The following is a 13,829-nucleotide window of genomic DNA, read 5'->3' as shown; positions in this document are numbered from 1 at the left end:
GTGTACAAAAAAAAATAAAGCGTGCTTCTGTTTTTATTTTCTGTTTACGTGCTGTAGGTTGCTATGTACACCGAGTTCAATTCCGGGCACGACTAGCGTCAGTGGCGAACGCTATATTAGCCATTCCAGGGAGAGAGAAAACCACTTCACTAACGCTCACTAACTACCCGTTGTTAAATATGGTTCAAACAACCTTTACGACTGACACTTTGCAGGTGCACCGAAGGCCTTCATCCAGCAACGGATTGACGAAGTTGCATCTCAATTTAGAACATCAAACCAGTACAGCTATTACGATTATCACCGGTCTAAAGAGTACTATCAGACGCTGTGTATACCGCACACACAAAGGAAATCCAAGTTGAAAGCTACTAGTGCATGCAAGTGTAACGCACACTCTTTCACAAAGGTAGCTCATGTAGGGACACGTTTCTTTGGCATTGCGATATGGAACATAGCCGATAGCAGGCGATAAATAATGCTTTGTGTAATCAAATACAACACTATACGACTCCTCTTATCCGGACTGATGCGATGCTCACTACTGGTGGATCCTCTTATGCGCGCTCCTCTTATCTACACGAAAAAAGGGGGTCATAAACACGAAATCCGAAGCTCCATTGTCAATCCACTGCTGGGTGAAGGTCAGCCCATGCTTGTCGGTCATAGGTGGTTGTTTGACCATACTTCACCACACTGGTCACAGGAGGTTGGTGCAGAGATGTGGGCAAGTATTAGTTCAGATATCATTCGCCACTGATGCCCATCATGGCCAGAAGCTGAACAGAGTTCTTCATTGTTCTGGCAATTCGTCTGATGAAGTTGGTTGTAATTACGAGCAAAAGTAGTACTCAAATTGTAAATGTTGTGCGTTTACTCTCCAACACACCGGTGTGCTGAACTAGTCACTAATTGGCACGTTATGTTTACGGGACAAACCTTACTCATTGGCTGTTGGGTGGTGGGTTAACGACACATCTATATTCATGCCATCTAACCTAAAAAAAAAAGTATGGATATTGGTCACAAAAGATCTACGTGTTAAACCCAGTTCACAACGCAGTGCACCGACCACTGCTCTCCACTAATAAACACGAATATTATAATGTGTTGGTTATTTATCTTATCCACACTTCGGTGCGGATAGTAGTATGGCGTACATCCTGGAGACCGCTTCCAGGTTAGTTCAGTTTAGGTCGAAAACCCCCACGGATGAGAGAAGATAATAGGATGAATTTTCTACAACTTCGAAATAACTACGGATGAATGTGGGGTGCATATGAAGGGAAAGGCAGTTGACAGGAGAACAGACGAGAGACGGGGTTCCACCGTAAACAATACTGCAGCAGCCAGCAACACAGCATGGCCATCTCAGATCAGGCCCAGCAAGACGTCGTAAGGAGGAACATTTTATAACAAGGATTTGCATCTATTAATCATCTAAATGCCATGGCATCTCAAAGTGCCTTTCAAAACACAAATCACATATATACAAACATCACCAGGGTGCACAAGACGTCAAAGACCAGAGGGGTGCAAAAATAACAATACATAAAAGACAATGAATGATGGACGTCACAGACACGGTGGGAGCAAACAGACCTGCACATTCACACAGGGTAGGGTTGCCACCTATCCTGGTTTTCCTAAGATTGTCCTCGTTTTGAGGTTGCTGTCCTGAGAAATCTGGAAAACATTAAAAGTCCCGTCAATCGTCAGCAGTGAAATATCACACACATTAATTTTACACGCAGTCCTCCCATCGTCTGGAACTGTGGCACTGTGAGATATTCTTCCTCCAATCATATGTCCCTGGTTTTTATTGTGCATCGGAGGTAGCAACGCAAACACCCGGGGAATGACAGCCACCAAGAACCTGAACATCATCAGAGTTCCGGGGGAAGTCCTGTTTGTTTCTCTTGAATGTACAATGATGTCACTAGGCATGCGTTGTCCTGTGTGTTTACTACACACTCAAGTGCATACAGGTCAATATTATCGGTTGTCTTGGAGACATTTTGTGATTCTTATTTCACATGCTCGGTGTCCTCTGTTCAATTGTGCTTTTCAAGACCCTTGGTCCATCAGGCCTTGTATGATACTCGTGTGAGGTGTGATATGAAGTTCTATTCTATTCTTGCCTTTACGTTCAGGAGCTGATTGCCAATGTCGAGGTTTGCTCGACGTGAGGTTTCAGGAGAGACTTCATGTAGTTTTGTTGTTCTTCCATTAAAGGAGCGCAGGCTACAGTGGTTTACTACATGGTCCATAGTTTGTGTTGCATGGCCACAGTCTCATTTTGGCTTTTCTTAAATTTTCCATTCATGACGGAGATGTGTGCATCGGCCTTGTGATTCATAGTACACCAGTGTCATCAAGGAATGTCAAATTCAGGAGGTGCGATGTTTGGGTCTCGAATGAAGTGTTTATTTTGGTCGTCCACGTTGTTAAACTGTTCACCAGCGTTCTTCGGGATCTGGGTGAGATTCTAGGATGGTGACAGCACGAACCTAGAAGGGGGATCAGGACATGAGTTGGCAGCGAGGTACATTGTTGTGGTCTTGGTTGATGAGTAGGTTATTGTTGACAACAGAATGTGTACGCTCCTTTGCAATTAGCATGTCTCTGCAGATATCTGGTAGCAGAATGTTTGCCAGAACAGGGAGCCATAGAATTGGTGTCAGTTTCAGTGTTTCCATTATGATACGCATTGCATTATTTAATTGTGCATATAACAGCTGTGTGTGCGAGCTCCCAGACCAGGCTGGGGTGCAGTGACTCTGCCACTGAGTAGATCAGTGAGCGGGCGGCAGTTCTCGTCACATCCTCCCGGTTTTTCCTGCGAGTTTCGGTTGCATGGCGATTCTTAATTTGTTCTTTTTAAAGGTCTGTTTTAACGGGGGCTTGACGGTCAGGCTTCAAGTTCGACCTCATGAGACCAGGATAGTCGCATTTTCAAGGGTGACATGGGGTATATGTCTGTCAGTAGGGGGTAACGAATGTTATGTATAATCCCAATTTAGCAACATTTTCAGTACATTAAAAATTTTGGCAAATTTGAACAAACTTGAATTTTTTTTTTATCAACGACTAAAATAATCTAAAAAGCCCCTCTCCAATGGGAATATTGGCAAACAACCATTCACCCACTCACCCACCAAAACAATAACAAATATACAACCAACAAATGGTCAATTTATTTGCAACAAAATAAGCTCGCGGGGGAAAAAAAGGGCCATGAATTAAAAGTACGACTTGTTTGCACGTCACGTGCCGCAAATAATGAGAAATAGATATTAATTCTGCCAGGGACATTAACACTCACAGGACGGACACTAACATCGTGAATGTAAATTCTGGGTGCACTTCATAAATTGTATGAATTTGAAATATGTAACAAGCTGACCTACATTATTGTCCATCATACAGGTTTTTTTGGGGTTAGATCACGTAAATATAAAATGTTTCGTTAGATTGTAAAATGTTATGGATTTACTCTCCAACACAACCGGTGTGCTGTACTAGTAACGAATTGGCATGTTCTGTTTACGTGACAAACCTTCACTAATTGGCTGTGTCGGGTGGTGGCGGGTTTAACGACGCATTTATATTTACGCGATATAACCAAAAAAAAACTGTATTATGAATATTACTCGCGAAAGCCTACGTGTTAAACTACATTATTGTATTTGCAAATACAGTACTGAAATGGTATGTAATGTTGTTTGTGAGCTTTTATCATAAAAAATGTGCCTTAATAGCCAGCACTCGCCGCTTATCAGCATTAAATGGACTAGAAATGTTTTACCCGTGACACACCACAGGAAGGAGAGTAGAGCCAATGATATAATGTATATGAAAGGAAAAAGTAAGGGAAAGGGTACGAGGGAAGATAAATAATGGGAAATAGAGAGAAAAGCGATTGAAAATAAATTGAAAGTTGCGACCATTAGAGATTATATAAGGGCCTTAGTGCTGCATGCAGCTGTCTTTTTTTTACAGGAGGTAGTGGGCAGAGGAGAGAGATTCGGAGTGGGTCACTGGTGGCCACACAGAAGTCCAGTGATTTATCGGAGGCCGGAGCTAAATTAGATATACTGTATACAAACCTAATGCACACGTTTCAGGGACAGCATGTACATTAATGTTTGTATATATTGTTAATGCATGAATGCACTGGCAAAACAAACTTTTCACCAAGTGCGTTCAAGGATATCTTCCACTTATATTGTGCAAAATATCAAGATTTGGACCATTTTCATGCTTGTATCATACATCAAGCCAAAGTTTGTGATCATAAAATGACATTTTATCACCATAGTTATGGTTAGGTCAAGGGTTAAGACAAAGGTTAGGGCTAGGATTAAGGTTAGGAGTTGCATTACTAGTCGGGATTGTGTTAGGGATGGGTTGTCATTAACCAATTTTTGTTGTATGAAGTTCAAATGCCAGCCTTTTACTTGGCACCTTGCCGTTGCAACAACGCTCTCTAGTGTAAAGAAAGTGTACTTAAGATTGCCGATTACAGTGCACAATGCAAAATAACACGTTCCTTCGGAGTGGGCAGGTAGGAACTTGGTTGGACAGCGCAGCGTTCGGGGGGGGGCAGTTGGATGAGTGCCCCCCCCTTCTCTCCCTTCCCCCCCTTCCCCCCCACCCTCCCCGACATCGTCAACCAATCACGGCGTTGCTCGGTGTTCGGTGGGGAGGGGCATGGGTGGGCGGAATTCCGGATATGCACGACAGACAGACAACTAATCCCTGGTGGGCAGTGTGGAACCTGGTGTTCCTACCTGTATAATGCTTCACTACAAGTAGTTGTGGGTAACAAATGAGAGTAGAGGTCTCTCAAAACGTGGCTGGGATGGTTGAAGAGGGTTTAATAATTACGGCATCAGCAGATGAAACCGACAAAGCCAAATCCCTTGGCTCTAATCCAGATTTTAGCCACCGTGATGTGAACGTGTGTTGCACTTCTTTTTCAACCCTACGTAGACAAGCGTGCACATTCTTATTTACGGCAAAGTAATCTCTTAAAAAAAAACACTGCCAGGGCACTTACCTGGACTTTTACCGTAATGATCTACACACCTGTGCAAAAACTTCTGAGCTCACTGTAAAAATGAACGACTTTCTCTACAACCCTCATAGGGTCACCCCCCCCCCCCTTTGCCCCATGAGGGTTGTGGATAAGAGGCTCTCCCTGTCCCAAGACAGCACAACAGTGCTCAGCAAATCTGCACGACAGATCTGCCATTTTTCCCCTTACAGATGGTAATAGGAGTGGTGTTCCAAGTGATTGTTTTACATATTTGTCATCACAGACCGCCGAGGCAGTTTCTAAACTATAAATCTTTAACCAGACAAGGCCCATCGAGCTATTAGCTCTTGTTTTAGAAGCGACCTGGCCACAAATAATAAGCTCAACGAAGTGGCCTATCGTGTGTAAATGTAAAGCAGCCAAATACTCCAAACGCATGTTTCTAAACGTGGAGGGAAAAAACCGGAGGACCGAGAGAAAAATCCACGCAGTCACGGGGAGAACGCGCAAACTCCAAATATGCAGGTGTCAGGGTCGGGATCGAACCCATGACCTCGATCATACCAGGCGAGGGAGATAACATCTCACCGCAGTGCCCCCTCAGCAACACATGGCCACCAACTCAATTATCCATCCTTGCATCACTGAATGGCTTTGCCAAGCAAAGGCTGCTTGCTATAAGCGTCCTCATTTTTGGGTGTGAGATATTGCTGACTGGCATAATGGGCCGGTTACTTCCGCTCATAAGTTAACATCCTAATTTTTGGGTGTGAGATATTGCAGACTGTTATAATGGGCCGACCATTTCCACTCGTAACTTAACATCCTAATCTTTGGGTGTGAGATATTGCAGACTGTTATAATGAGCCTTGCCACTTCCTCCTGTAACTTAACAACCTAATTTTTGGGTGTGAGATATTGCAGACTGTTATAATGGGCCTGGCCACTTCCTCCTGTAACTTAACAACCTAATTTTTTGGTGTGAGATATTGCAGACTGTTATAATGAGCCTGGCCACTTCCTATCGTAACTTAACATCCTAATTTTTTGGTGTGAGATATTGCAGACTGTTATAATGAGCCTGGCCACTTCCACTCGTAACTTAACAACCTAATTTTTGGGTGTGAGATATTGCAGACTGTTATAATGGGCCCGGCCACTTCCACTCGTAACTTAACAACCTAATTTTTGGGTGTGAGATATTGCAGACTGTTATAATGAGCCTGGCCACTTCCTATCGTAACTTAACATCCTAATTTTTTGGTGTGAGATATTGCAGACTGTTATAATGAGCCTGGCCACTTCCTATCGTAACTTAACATCCTAATTTTTGGGTGTGAGATATTGCAGACTGTAATAATGGGCCGGCCACTTTCTCTCTCGTTACTTAACCGTCGTTCACGACTGAGTGCCGGTGACATCACGGCGTTTGTGCAATGCTAGGGGCACTTTTGAGGCCACGTGAAGTGTCGAAGGCCCGGGTGTGACCTGTGCCCACGAGTTCTGTAGGGAATGCTTGCTGTATGTGCACGAGTTGTTGTGTGGTGAGCGATTCATGATGAAGCCCTTAGATCGCCTCGCGTGGACTATTCCCTTTCACACACCCCATCAACACGCACACTCCGAATGAACACATGCCCTGGAAGGAAGTCACTGGAGCTATGCACTTTTAAATTGAAAACTTCGTCTCTTTAGAACTGCTTTTTGTGTTTAGTTTGGTGTTCTTCGCCCGCACCCTCCGATTAGCACGTTTGTGTAAAAGAAGTTCAACATACAACATATATACACACCCAACACATGAACAGACCCGCATCGATAAACACCCAATAAGACACTCTCCAAATCAACACCAAACCACTAACACTGGAGCCATAAACACTGCGAACATGCAAACCCCCATCACCACCCCGCACCCCATCACCACTCAACCATCACCACCCCCACCCCCCATCACCCCCCCCATCACCCCGCCCCCCACCTCGCCCCCCATCACCACCCCCATCACCCCCCCCCCATCACCCCACCCCGCCCCCCATCACCCCGCCCCCCATCACCACTCCCCATCACCACCCCCCACCCCGCCCCCCATCACCCCCCCATCACCAACCCCCATCACCCCCCCCCATCACCACCCCATCACCCCGCCCCCACCCCGCCCCCCATCACCACCCCCATCACCCCCCCCATCACCACCCCCCACCCCGCCCCCCATCACCGCCCCACATCACAACCCCATCACCGCCCCATCACCACTCTGCATCACCACCACATCACCACCCCCCATCACCACCCTCCATCACCCCCCCCCCCACCATTGCCCCCCATCCCCCCCCCCCATCACCACCCTCCATCACCCCCCCCATCACCCCCCATCACCACCCCCCATCACCCCCCCCATCACCATCCCCATCACCACCCCGCCCCCATCACCGCCTCCCACCCCGCCCCCCATCACCACCCCACATCACAACCCCATCACCACTCTGCATCACCACCACATCACCACCCCCCATCACCCCCCCCATCACCACCCCCCATCACCGCTCGACTTACCCTTCAACACGGCGATCGGACTTCACGCTCCGCACGACGCGGACAACGAGAAATGCGCCACGCACATGAACACCATCGCCACACGGAGCCTTCCCCTGGGCCCAATTAAGCCGCGGGGAGAAAATCGAACATCGCAGTCATCCGATTCGTGCGAATTTATCTGTTTAAAAAAATTGCAAATTAAAAAAAGCACACACGAAACGCGTTTCTCTTCGCGCCCTCCTCGGCTTCCGTCTGGGTTCACGAGGCGCGCCGGGGGTCAGGCGTCGCCACGTGTTTGCGTGCTCCACGTGCTTCGCATCTTCCACCGCGAATCTCTGCGTCGGTCGCTTGCAGCTTCGAACACACAAACTTGTTCTTTTGTTCCAACGTCTAACACAAAATGCGTCTCGCGACGTGTAATGTACAGCAGCGATCTATTTTGTCTTGTTTATTTGACCGCTTTGCACAGCTGTGGATGACATAACAACACCGCGTCCTGTGTCACTGCGTGTAACGCCCATTGACTTCCCGAGGGCTCGCGTGAGCCAGTATTCAACCCTTCATGTAACGAGACACAGACCTCCAAACTTCATCAGGCGCACGTTCAACCTCCAGCCAACGTGGCTCAAGAGATTAAACAGCTGTACACTGCGCAACGGGAGATTCTCAACCGAGTGCGCCCCACGGAGAACCCGGCTGCGGTGTAAATCCACCGTGACACCCGGAGAAGAGAAGCCACACAGCTACAGGTGGAAGAGGAGACAGCGAGGGATGATGTTCGTTTTATCCAAAGCGCATCGCCGCCTGTGGCGTCTCTTCGCCTCGCCCACCTCTTCCTCCTCCTCCACGTGCGGTTACAGCAGCAGCAGAAAGAAGGTCGCCGCCTCTACGTCTCGTTACGCCAGCGCCGAGACGGAACGGCTGCAGCTCGAGTACCAGGGCCTGGTGCAGGACCTCGTGACCGCGAGATGCACACAGGGGAGCGCCTCTCCAACTCAGCGCCGAGCGTCTTCCAGGTCTCCCGTCATTCGCTTTCGGTCACCTGTCGACGAGCAGCGGGAGGCGCCCGAGGTCCCCTTCCCGTTCCTCAATGACGAGCGTCATCAAGATGAGGGTGGTGATGATGAGGAGGTGGAGGAGGTGGTGGTTGCCCCGGCTCCTATTCGGGTCGAGGGGCCGCGTGCGGGAGGTCTCGCCAGCGTGACACGAGTCCTGCAGGACACCATGCCCCTGCAGCAGCGCTACGTGCTCGAGAGGTGGAAGCGGCGCATGATTCTGGAGCTCGGCAAAGAGGGCTTTGACCGCTACTCGCTCGGTAAACATGCACTGCTCGACTTACGAACGCACGCACTTACGAACCTCGACTTACGAACGCCCGCACTTACGAACACCCAGACTTACGAACCTCGACTTATGAACACCCGCACTTACGAACACCCGAACTGACGAACCTCGACTTATGAACCCCTGCACTTACGAACACCCGGACTTACGAACCCCCGCACTTACGAACACCCGGACTTACGAACCCCCGCACTTACGAACCCCCGCACTTATGAACCCCCGCACTTACGAACGCCCGCACTTACGAACACCCGCACTTAACGAGCCAGCTTCGATGTAATATTTGTTTTAACTTCGACTTAAAAAGGCGAACTCGCACTTGCAAATCGAACGGCGGAACTATTTGGTTCGGCTGAGCGATCGCGAGATGTAATGAGTCGGTCTCCCGCTGGGAATGAGTGTGTGAAGTTGAGCGGGGAGCGGCGGTGTAGCGGTTAGCGCGCTGCGCTCCCAACCCAGCGACCCGAGTTCGATTCCAGCTCACGGCCAACATCAGTGACGGTTATCCGAATCGCTGCTGCGCGCCTTCCCTAGGTCGACTCGGCCTCAAATGAGTAGCTGGTGCGGTGTGTAAACATCGCCAATGGGGAGACAAAGGCGGCCGGGCGTGGTGCTGGCCACCCACCCCCTCATGTGCCGTGCCGGCCTTGAAAGGTGCTCGCTAACAGCACTTGCCACGTAAGTTTGTTAAGGCTCCACGGAGGGGGTCTTTGTTTATAATACAGAACTGTAGTGAGACTGGTGGTCAGACTGTTAACGGTTAAGTTATGAAAATGTTTGATTGTAAGATTGTGGGACTGTGATTTTATATTGTGTATTTTTGAGATTGCGTGATAATGGTGAGAATCTAAGATTTGTATTGTGTAAATACAATATTGTGTTGTGCCCCCTTTAAAATGAAAATCTGCCAATGTTTTTATCCTTTTTCTCATTGAGTCCAGGTGTACTGTACCATAGTTACGCTGCTCACTGATATCAATGACATTAAAGCATTTTAAAATTTAATAACAAAAAATCTTCAATGCATTTCCCTCGTGTAAGAGCAGTGATATTCATGCATGTTGGACATTATCAGTAGCAGCAGCAGCAGCAGAAATGATCCTCTCACATTGCCATTGAACACTAAATTAACGTAAATATGCCAAACATCCTTCATGCAGGATCTTCCTGAAGACGTCTCAAAGAGTTGCTCTGCCGGTTGAAGCAATGGACGTCGTTACATTTTTGCAGGCGTGCTCCGGCAGGGCCGCAAGCTGCACGCCGTCATCCAAGAAGCCCTGACACAGCGGCTGACGAACCCCGGCGCGGACCTGGAGCTGGCGCCGGTGGTGGAGGAAGCGGCGTTCGCGGGCGAGGAAGAGTCGAAGGAAGACGACGAGCTACTGCGGGGCTACGCGCGGAGCGTGCAGCCCGTCCTGGCGGACCTGGGGCGTGTTCGCGCCGTCGAGGGGAAGGTGCAGCACGCGCGGCTCCAGTACATGGGCCACATCGACTGCCTGGCCGAGTACAGGTGCAGCCAGCGTGGGTGCCGCGGTGGCGAGATGTTAAATCCCTCGCCTGGCATGCAGGATGTCGTGGATTCGATCCCGATCCCTGCGCCTAGAGTTTGTGTGTCTCTCTCCCCGTGTACACGTGGATTTTTTTACCGGGTCCTCTGGTTTTTTCCTGCACATTTAGAAACGTGCGTTTAGAGTATTTGGCTGCTATTAATTTCCACATGCTAAGCCACTTCGTTGAGCTGTCATTTGTGGCCAGGTCATTTCTGAAAAATAACTTTTCAGCTCAGTGTGCCATACCTGGTAAACAAAAATAATTTCGTTTAGGTTTTAGTTTATACGGCTGACGTTGATGTCCAGAAACAAATGTAATTTTACATTGAGCCAGATGATTGCGTCAGGAGCCAATGGAGTTTCCCCATTAACATTCCATCACACGAAGTTTTGGCCGCGCAAGAGACACTAAAAATCTTATTTCGAACCAAAGCCCTCTGCAGTGTTGGCTCAGTGCTCCGACTCTTTGCCCACATGGCCAGCTGAGATTTTCATTCATTTTATAGCCATTTGACGTGCGAATAGTCGAGCTAAAATATTGCTTTGAATCGGCTGTCCGCGCTGTTTGCCGGCGTTGCAGAGGCCAGCTCTGCCTGATCGACTGGAAGACGTCCGAAAAGCCCAAGCCCAAGCTGCGAGACACGTACGACAACCCGCTGCAGGTGGTGGCCTACGCCGGGGCAGTCAATTATGACGCGAACTACGCCCCCCTGCAGGTAACTGCAGCATGTGGGCGCTTGGACAAACTCAAGGAATTTTTACAATATTTTTCCAACAGTCTGCTATCTGAATCTGTGCTCTCGTTGTGGCCCATGTCCGTCACTGGTTCCTGCGCGAATGATGTTTGTTATATGTATGTTGATCTTCTTCAACGCCGTACGTAGCCAACCGTGCTATTGCAGGTGCGGGGGAAAGGACAACAAAAATAACACAAAGCAGTCGTAAAGACATTCGTGTTCAATTTAGATTTAGAAGTGCATAGCTTTAGTGGCTTCCTAACATCGGAAAGGAAGAGCCGTGCCAGACAGCCGCAGAAGCGCATCTGCAATCTCTCATTTACTTGATACAGCTGTCGTGGCTGTGACGGTTCCACCTGAAGACGGAAGCTTGTGTTGCCTCCGAAACGTCGTGATTTTATTTTACTTTTATTAATTTTAATGTTTTACCTACGTGACTTTACCGAAAAAACCTAAGAATATGCGGTGACCGTCTTTGTTCGATGGCGAGCCAAAAGCCGCTGCCGGATGCTGTCAAGTGTTGTCACTCGTTAAATACAACCGAGGACAAACACGTTGAGAAGCAACAGACAACCCAGGTTTTATAGCCGTCTAAACGCGACTATCTCAAGACAACGTACAGAAACACTCGTTCCATTTCTTTATTTGTTAGACTGGCATAGCATCACAGGAGTTGGCTAGGCCAGCGTGAGGTCAGATTTATTGAGGTTATTCCAGACGATAAAAAGTCTGGATTCTTATTTTAATGTCCTGGATCTTTGACGTAGTTTCATACAAGACAACATATCTAACTGCCAAAGTTGTCGCGATAAGTTTTCTTCCGAGCTTGATAATAAATGGCACATTAAATGCTTGTGCACAGGACAATTTAATTAGTTTGAACTGTGTCAGATGGCAGGGGAGGGTCTTAACGTCACAGGTCTTTTTTTGCCAGACCGTTAACGTGGCCTCGCTCCAAGAATCGATTGCGGATCAAAAAGTGTTTCATCTTCTTGGTTCTTTCGATAAAGTCACGTAGAAGGGAAATAATAAAAATAAAACAAAATAAAATAATTCTCACGACGTTTCGGCCACAACGCAAGCAGCCGTTGTGGCCGAAACGTCGTGAGAATTATTTTATTATGTTTTATTTTTATTATTTTATTATTTCCCTTCTACGTGACTTTACCGAAAGAACCAAGAGGATGAATCCCTGCAGTCACGAAAGCTTTAAATCGAAATTTTAAGTGTTTCATCGCTACAAGGCGAGCGTTTTCCCGATGCTCCCCCGCAGGTGGAGAAGGGCATGGTGGTGGTGGCTTACAGGGACGGCTCGCCGGCGCACACGCACCTGCTGGACCCGCGGCTCTGCCTGGAGTACTGGCAGCGCTGGCTGCTGCGTCTGCAGGAGTTCCACTCCCGCGCGAGAGAGGGACATCCGAAACGGACGAAGCTGTAATGCACGAGGATTGTCCGCGCATAGCCGTGTATACGTGACAGGCTGTTGCGGCAAGTGTTGTCGGCGAGCACAGGTGCGCGAGCACAGGTGCGCGAGCACAGGTGCGCGAGCACAGGTGCGCGAGCACAGGTGCCCGAGCACAGGTGCGCGAGCACACAAACGCACCGTTTGAGAAACCTGTCCAATATTTCAACTGTCACGCCTGGACATTGAACCGATGACGTTCTGTATTGCGAGTCCGGCGTTCTAACCAATGTACATAAAAACATTTCGACAAAGGCTTGTATAATAGCAGTCGCAAATTAAACCCTACTGCCTTTGTACCCGTACATGTGTACTTGAACATTTAGTATTTTGTATCTTCAGTGCTTTTTTTATGGATTTCAGAAAGATGAGTGTCATTAAGAACAATCCAAGCAAGTCAACTTGACACCTTTGTAAATGTTTGAAATGGTCACGAAGTGTAGAGGTGTTTAAATAAAAGAAAATAAACGATGTTTATTACGAACTTGTATTAATGTTTTAATATATCTACAGCATTCACCTTAATATAATTCAGCAGTGTTACCCGTACCAGACCACGTCCCGTAAACCACCCACCAAACAACTTGAGGATTATAAACTTATATTAGATAAAGGGTAAGGAGGAATATTTACACGCCAGTATAAAAAATACCATTCCCTGCTATGCAGAACTAATTAAATATGCACATATCAACTTGGTTTATATTGCATAGAATTGTAATACCATATCGCGGTCTATATGATAATAAATGGCTTGATTTTACACAAACTGCACAAGCGTTTTAACGTATGTACACTTCGTTGGCATAAGAGGATTTATTTTACAAAGCTGACTGACACCGCTTAAGTTTAAACAGCGAGAGACCTCTAAATAAATTAATTCACCGATGAACTCACTGCAGCCTTTTTTTTGCAAATGGCCTTTTGTCTTCTGATCAAATAGCATGGAAAACCTCGGTATTGAACACTTTGCTTCATCTTAGCTATGACTGCCCTTTTTTTTTCTTGGTTCTTTCGGTAAAGTCACGTAGAAGGGAAGTAATAAAATAATAAAAATAAAACATAAAATAATTCTCACGACGTTTCGGCCACAACCGCAAGCAGCTGTCCTCACCTCACCTGAGGACGGCTGCTTGCATTGTGGCCGAAACGTGAGAATA

The 13,829-nt window shown here is 47.5% G+C and overlaps 2 protein-coding genes across 4 annotated transcripts in view; one reads left to right on the top strand and one right to left on the bottom strand.

Annotated features, from left to right (window-relative positions):
* The window catches only part of LOC144933623 (inositol-tetrakisphosphate 1-kinase-like), a 91,118-nt gene extending 83,382 nt beyond the window's left edge, over positions 1–7,736 (bottom strand). For 2 of the 3 annotated variants that reach the window (XM_078858614.1, XM_078858615.1), the window contains exon 1: positions 7,595–7,736. The gene's annotated coding sequence lies outside the window, so the exon portion shown is untranslated. The remainder of the gene's footprint in view (positions 1–7,594) is intronic. The other variant, XM_078858616.1, reaches the window with a different exon arrangement.
* Positions 7,737–7,803: 67 nt separating this feature from the next.
* MGME1 (mitochondrial genome maintenance exonuclease 1) lies at positions 7,804–13,241 on the top strand. Its single transcript, XM_078858613.1, has 4 exons — positions 7,804–8,891; positions 10,151–10,430; positions 11,051–11,186; positions 12,481–13,241. Exons 1-4 carry the CDS (start codon positions 8,348–8,350, stop codon positions 12,643–12,645), a joined length of 1,125 nt encoding a protein of 374 aa, XP_078714739.1. The 5' UTR covers positions 7,804–8,347; the 3' UTR covers positions 12,646–13,241.
* Positions 13,242–13,829: the final 588 nt, after the last annotated feature.

Source organism: Lampetra fluviatilis, chromosome 7 (genome assembly GCF_964198595.1).
Source record: "Lampetra fluviatilis chromosome 7, kcLamFluv1.1, whole genome shotgun sequence".
Taxonomy (NCBI): domain Eukaryota; kingdom Metazoa; phylum Chordata; class Hyperoartia; order Petromyzontiformes; family Petromyzontidae; genus Lampetra; species Lampetra fluviatilis.
This window is presented reverse-complemented; position numbering and strand designations above follow the sequence as displayed.

Excerpts from the sequence above, each read along its gene's own strand:
- MGME1 (XM_078858613.1), top strand. The coding sequence starts at position 8,348 with ATGATGTTCGTTTTATCCAAAGCGCATCGCCGCCTGTGGCGTCTCTTC. Across the intron at positions 8,892-10,150 it reads CTTTGACCGCTACTCGCTCG|GCGTGCTCCGGCAGGGCCGC; the intron begins GTAAACATGCAC and ends ACATTTTTGCAG. Across the intron at positions 10,431-11,050 it reads GACTGCCTGGCCGAGTACAG|AGGCCAGCTCTGCCTGATCG; the intron begins GTGCAGCCAGCG and ends CCGGCGTTGCAG.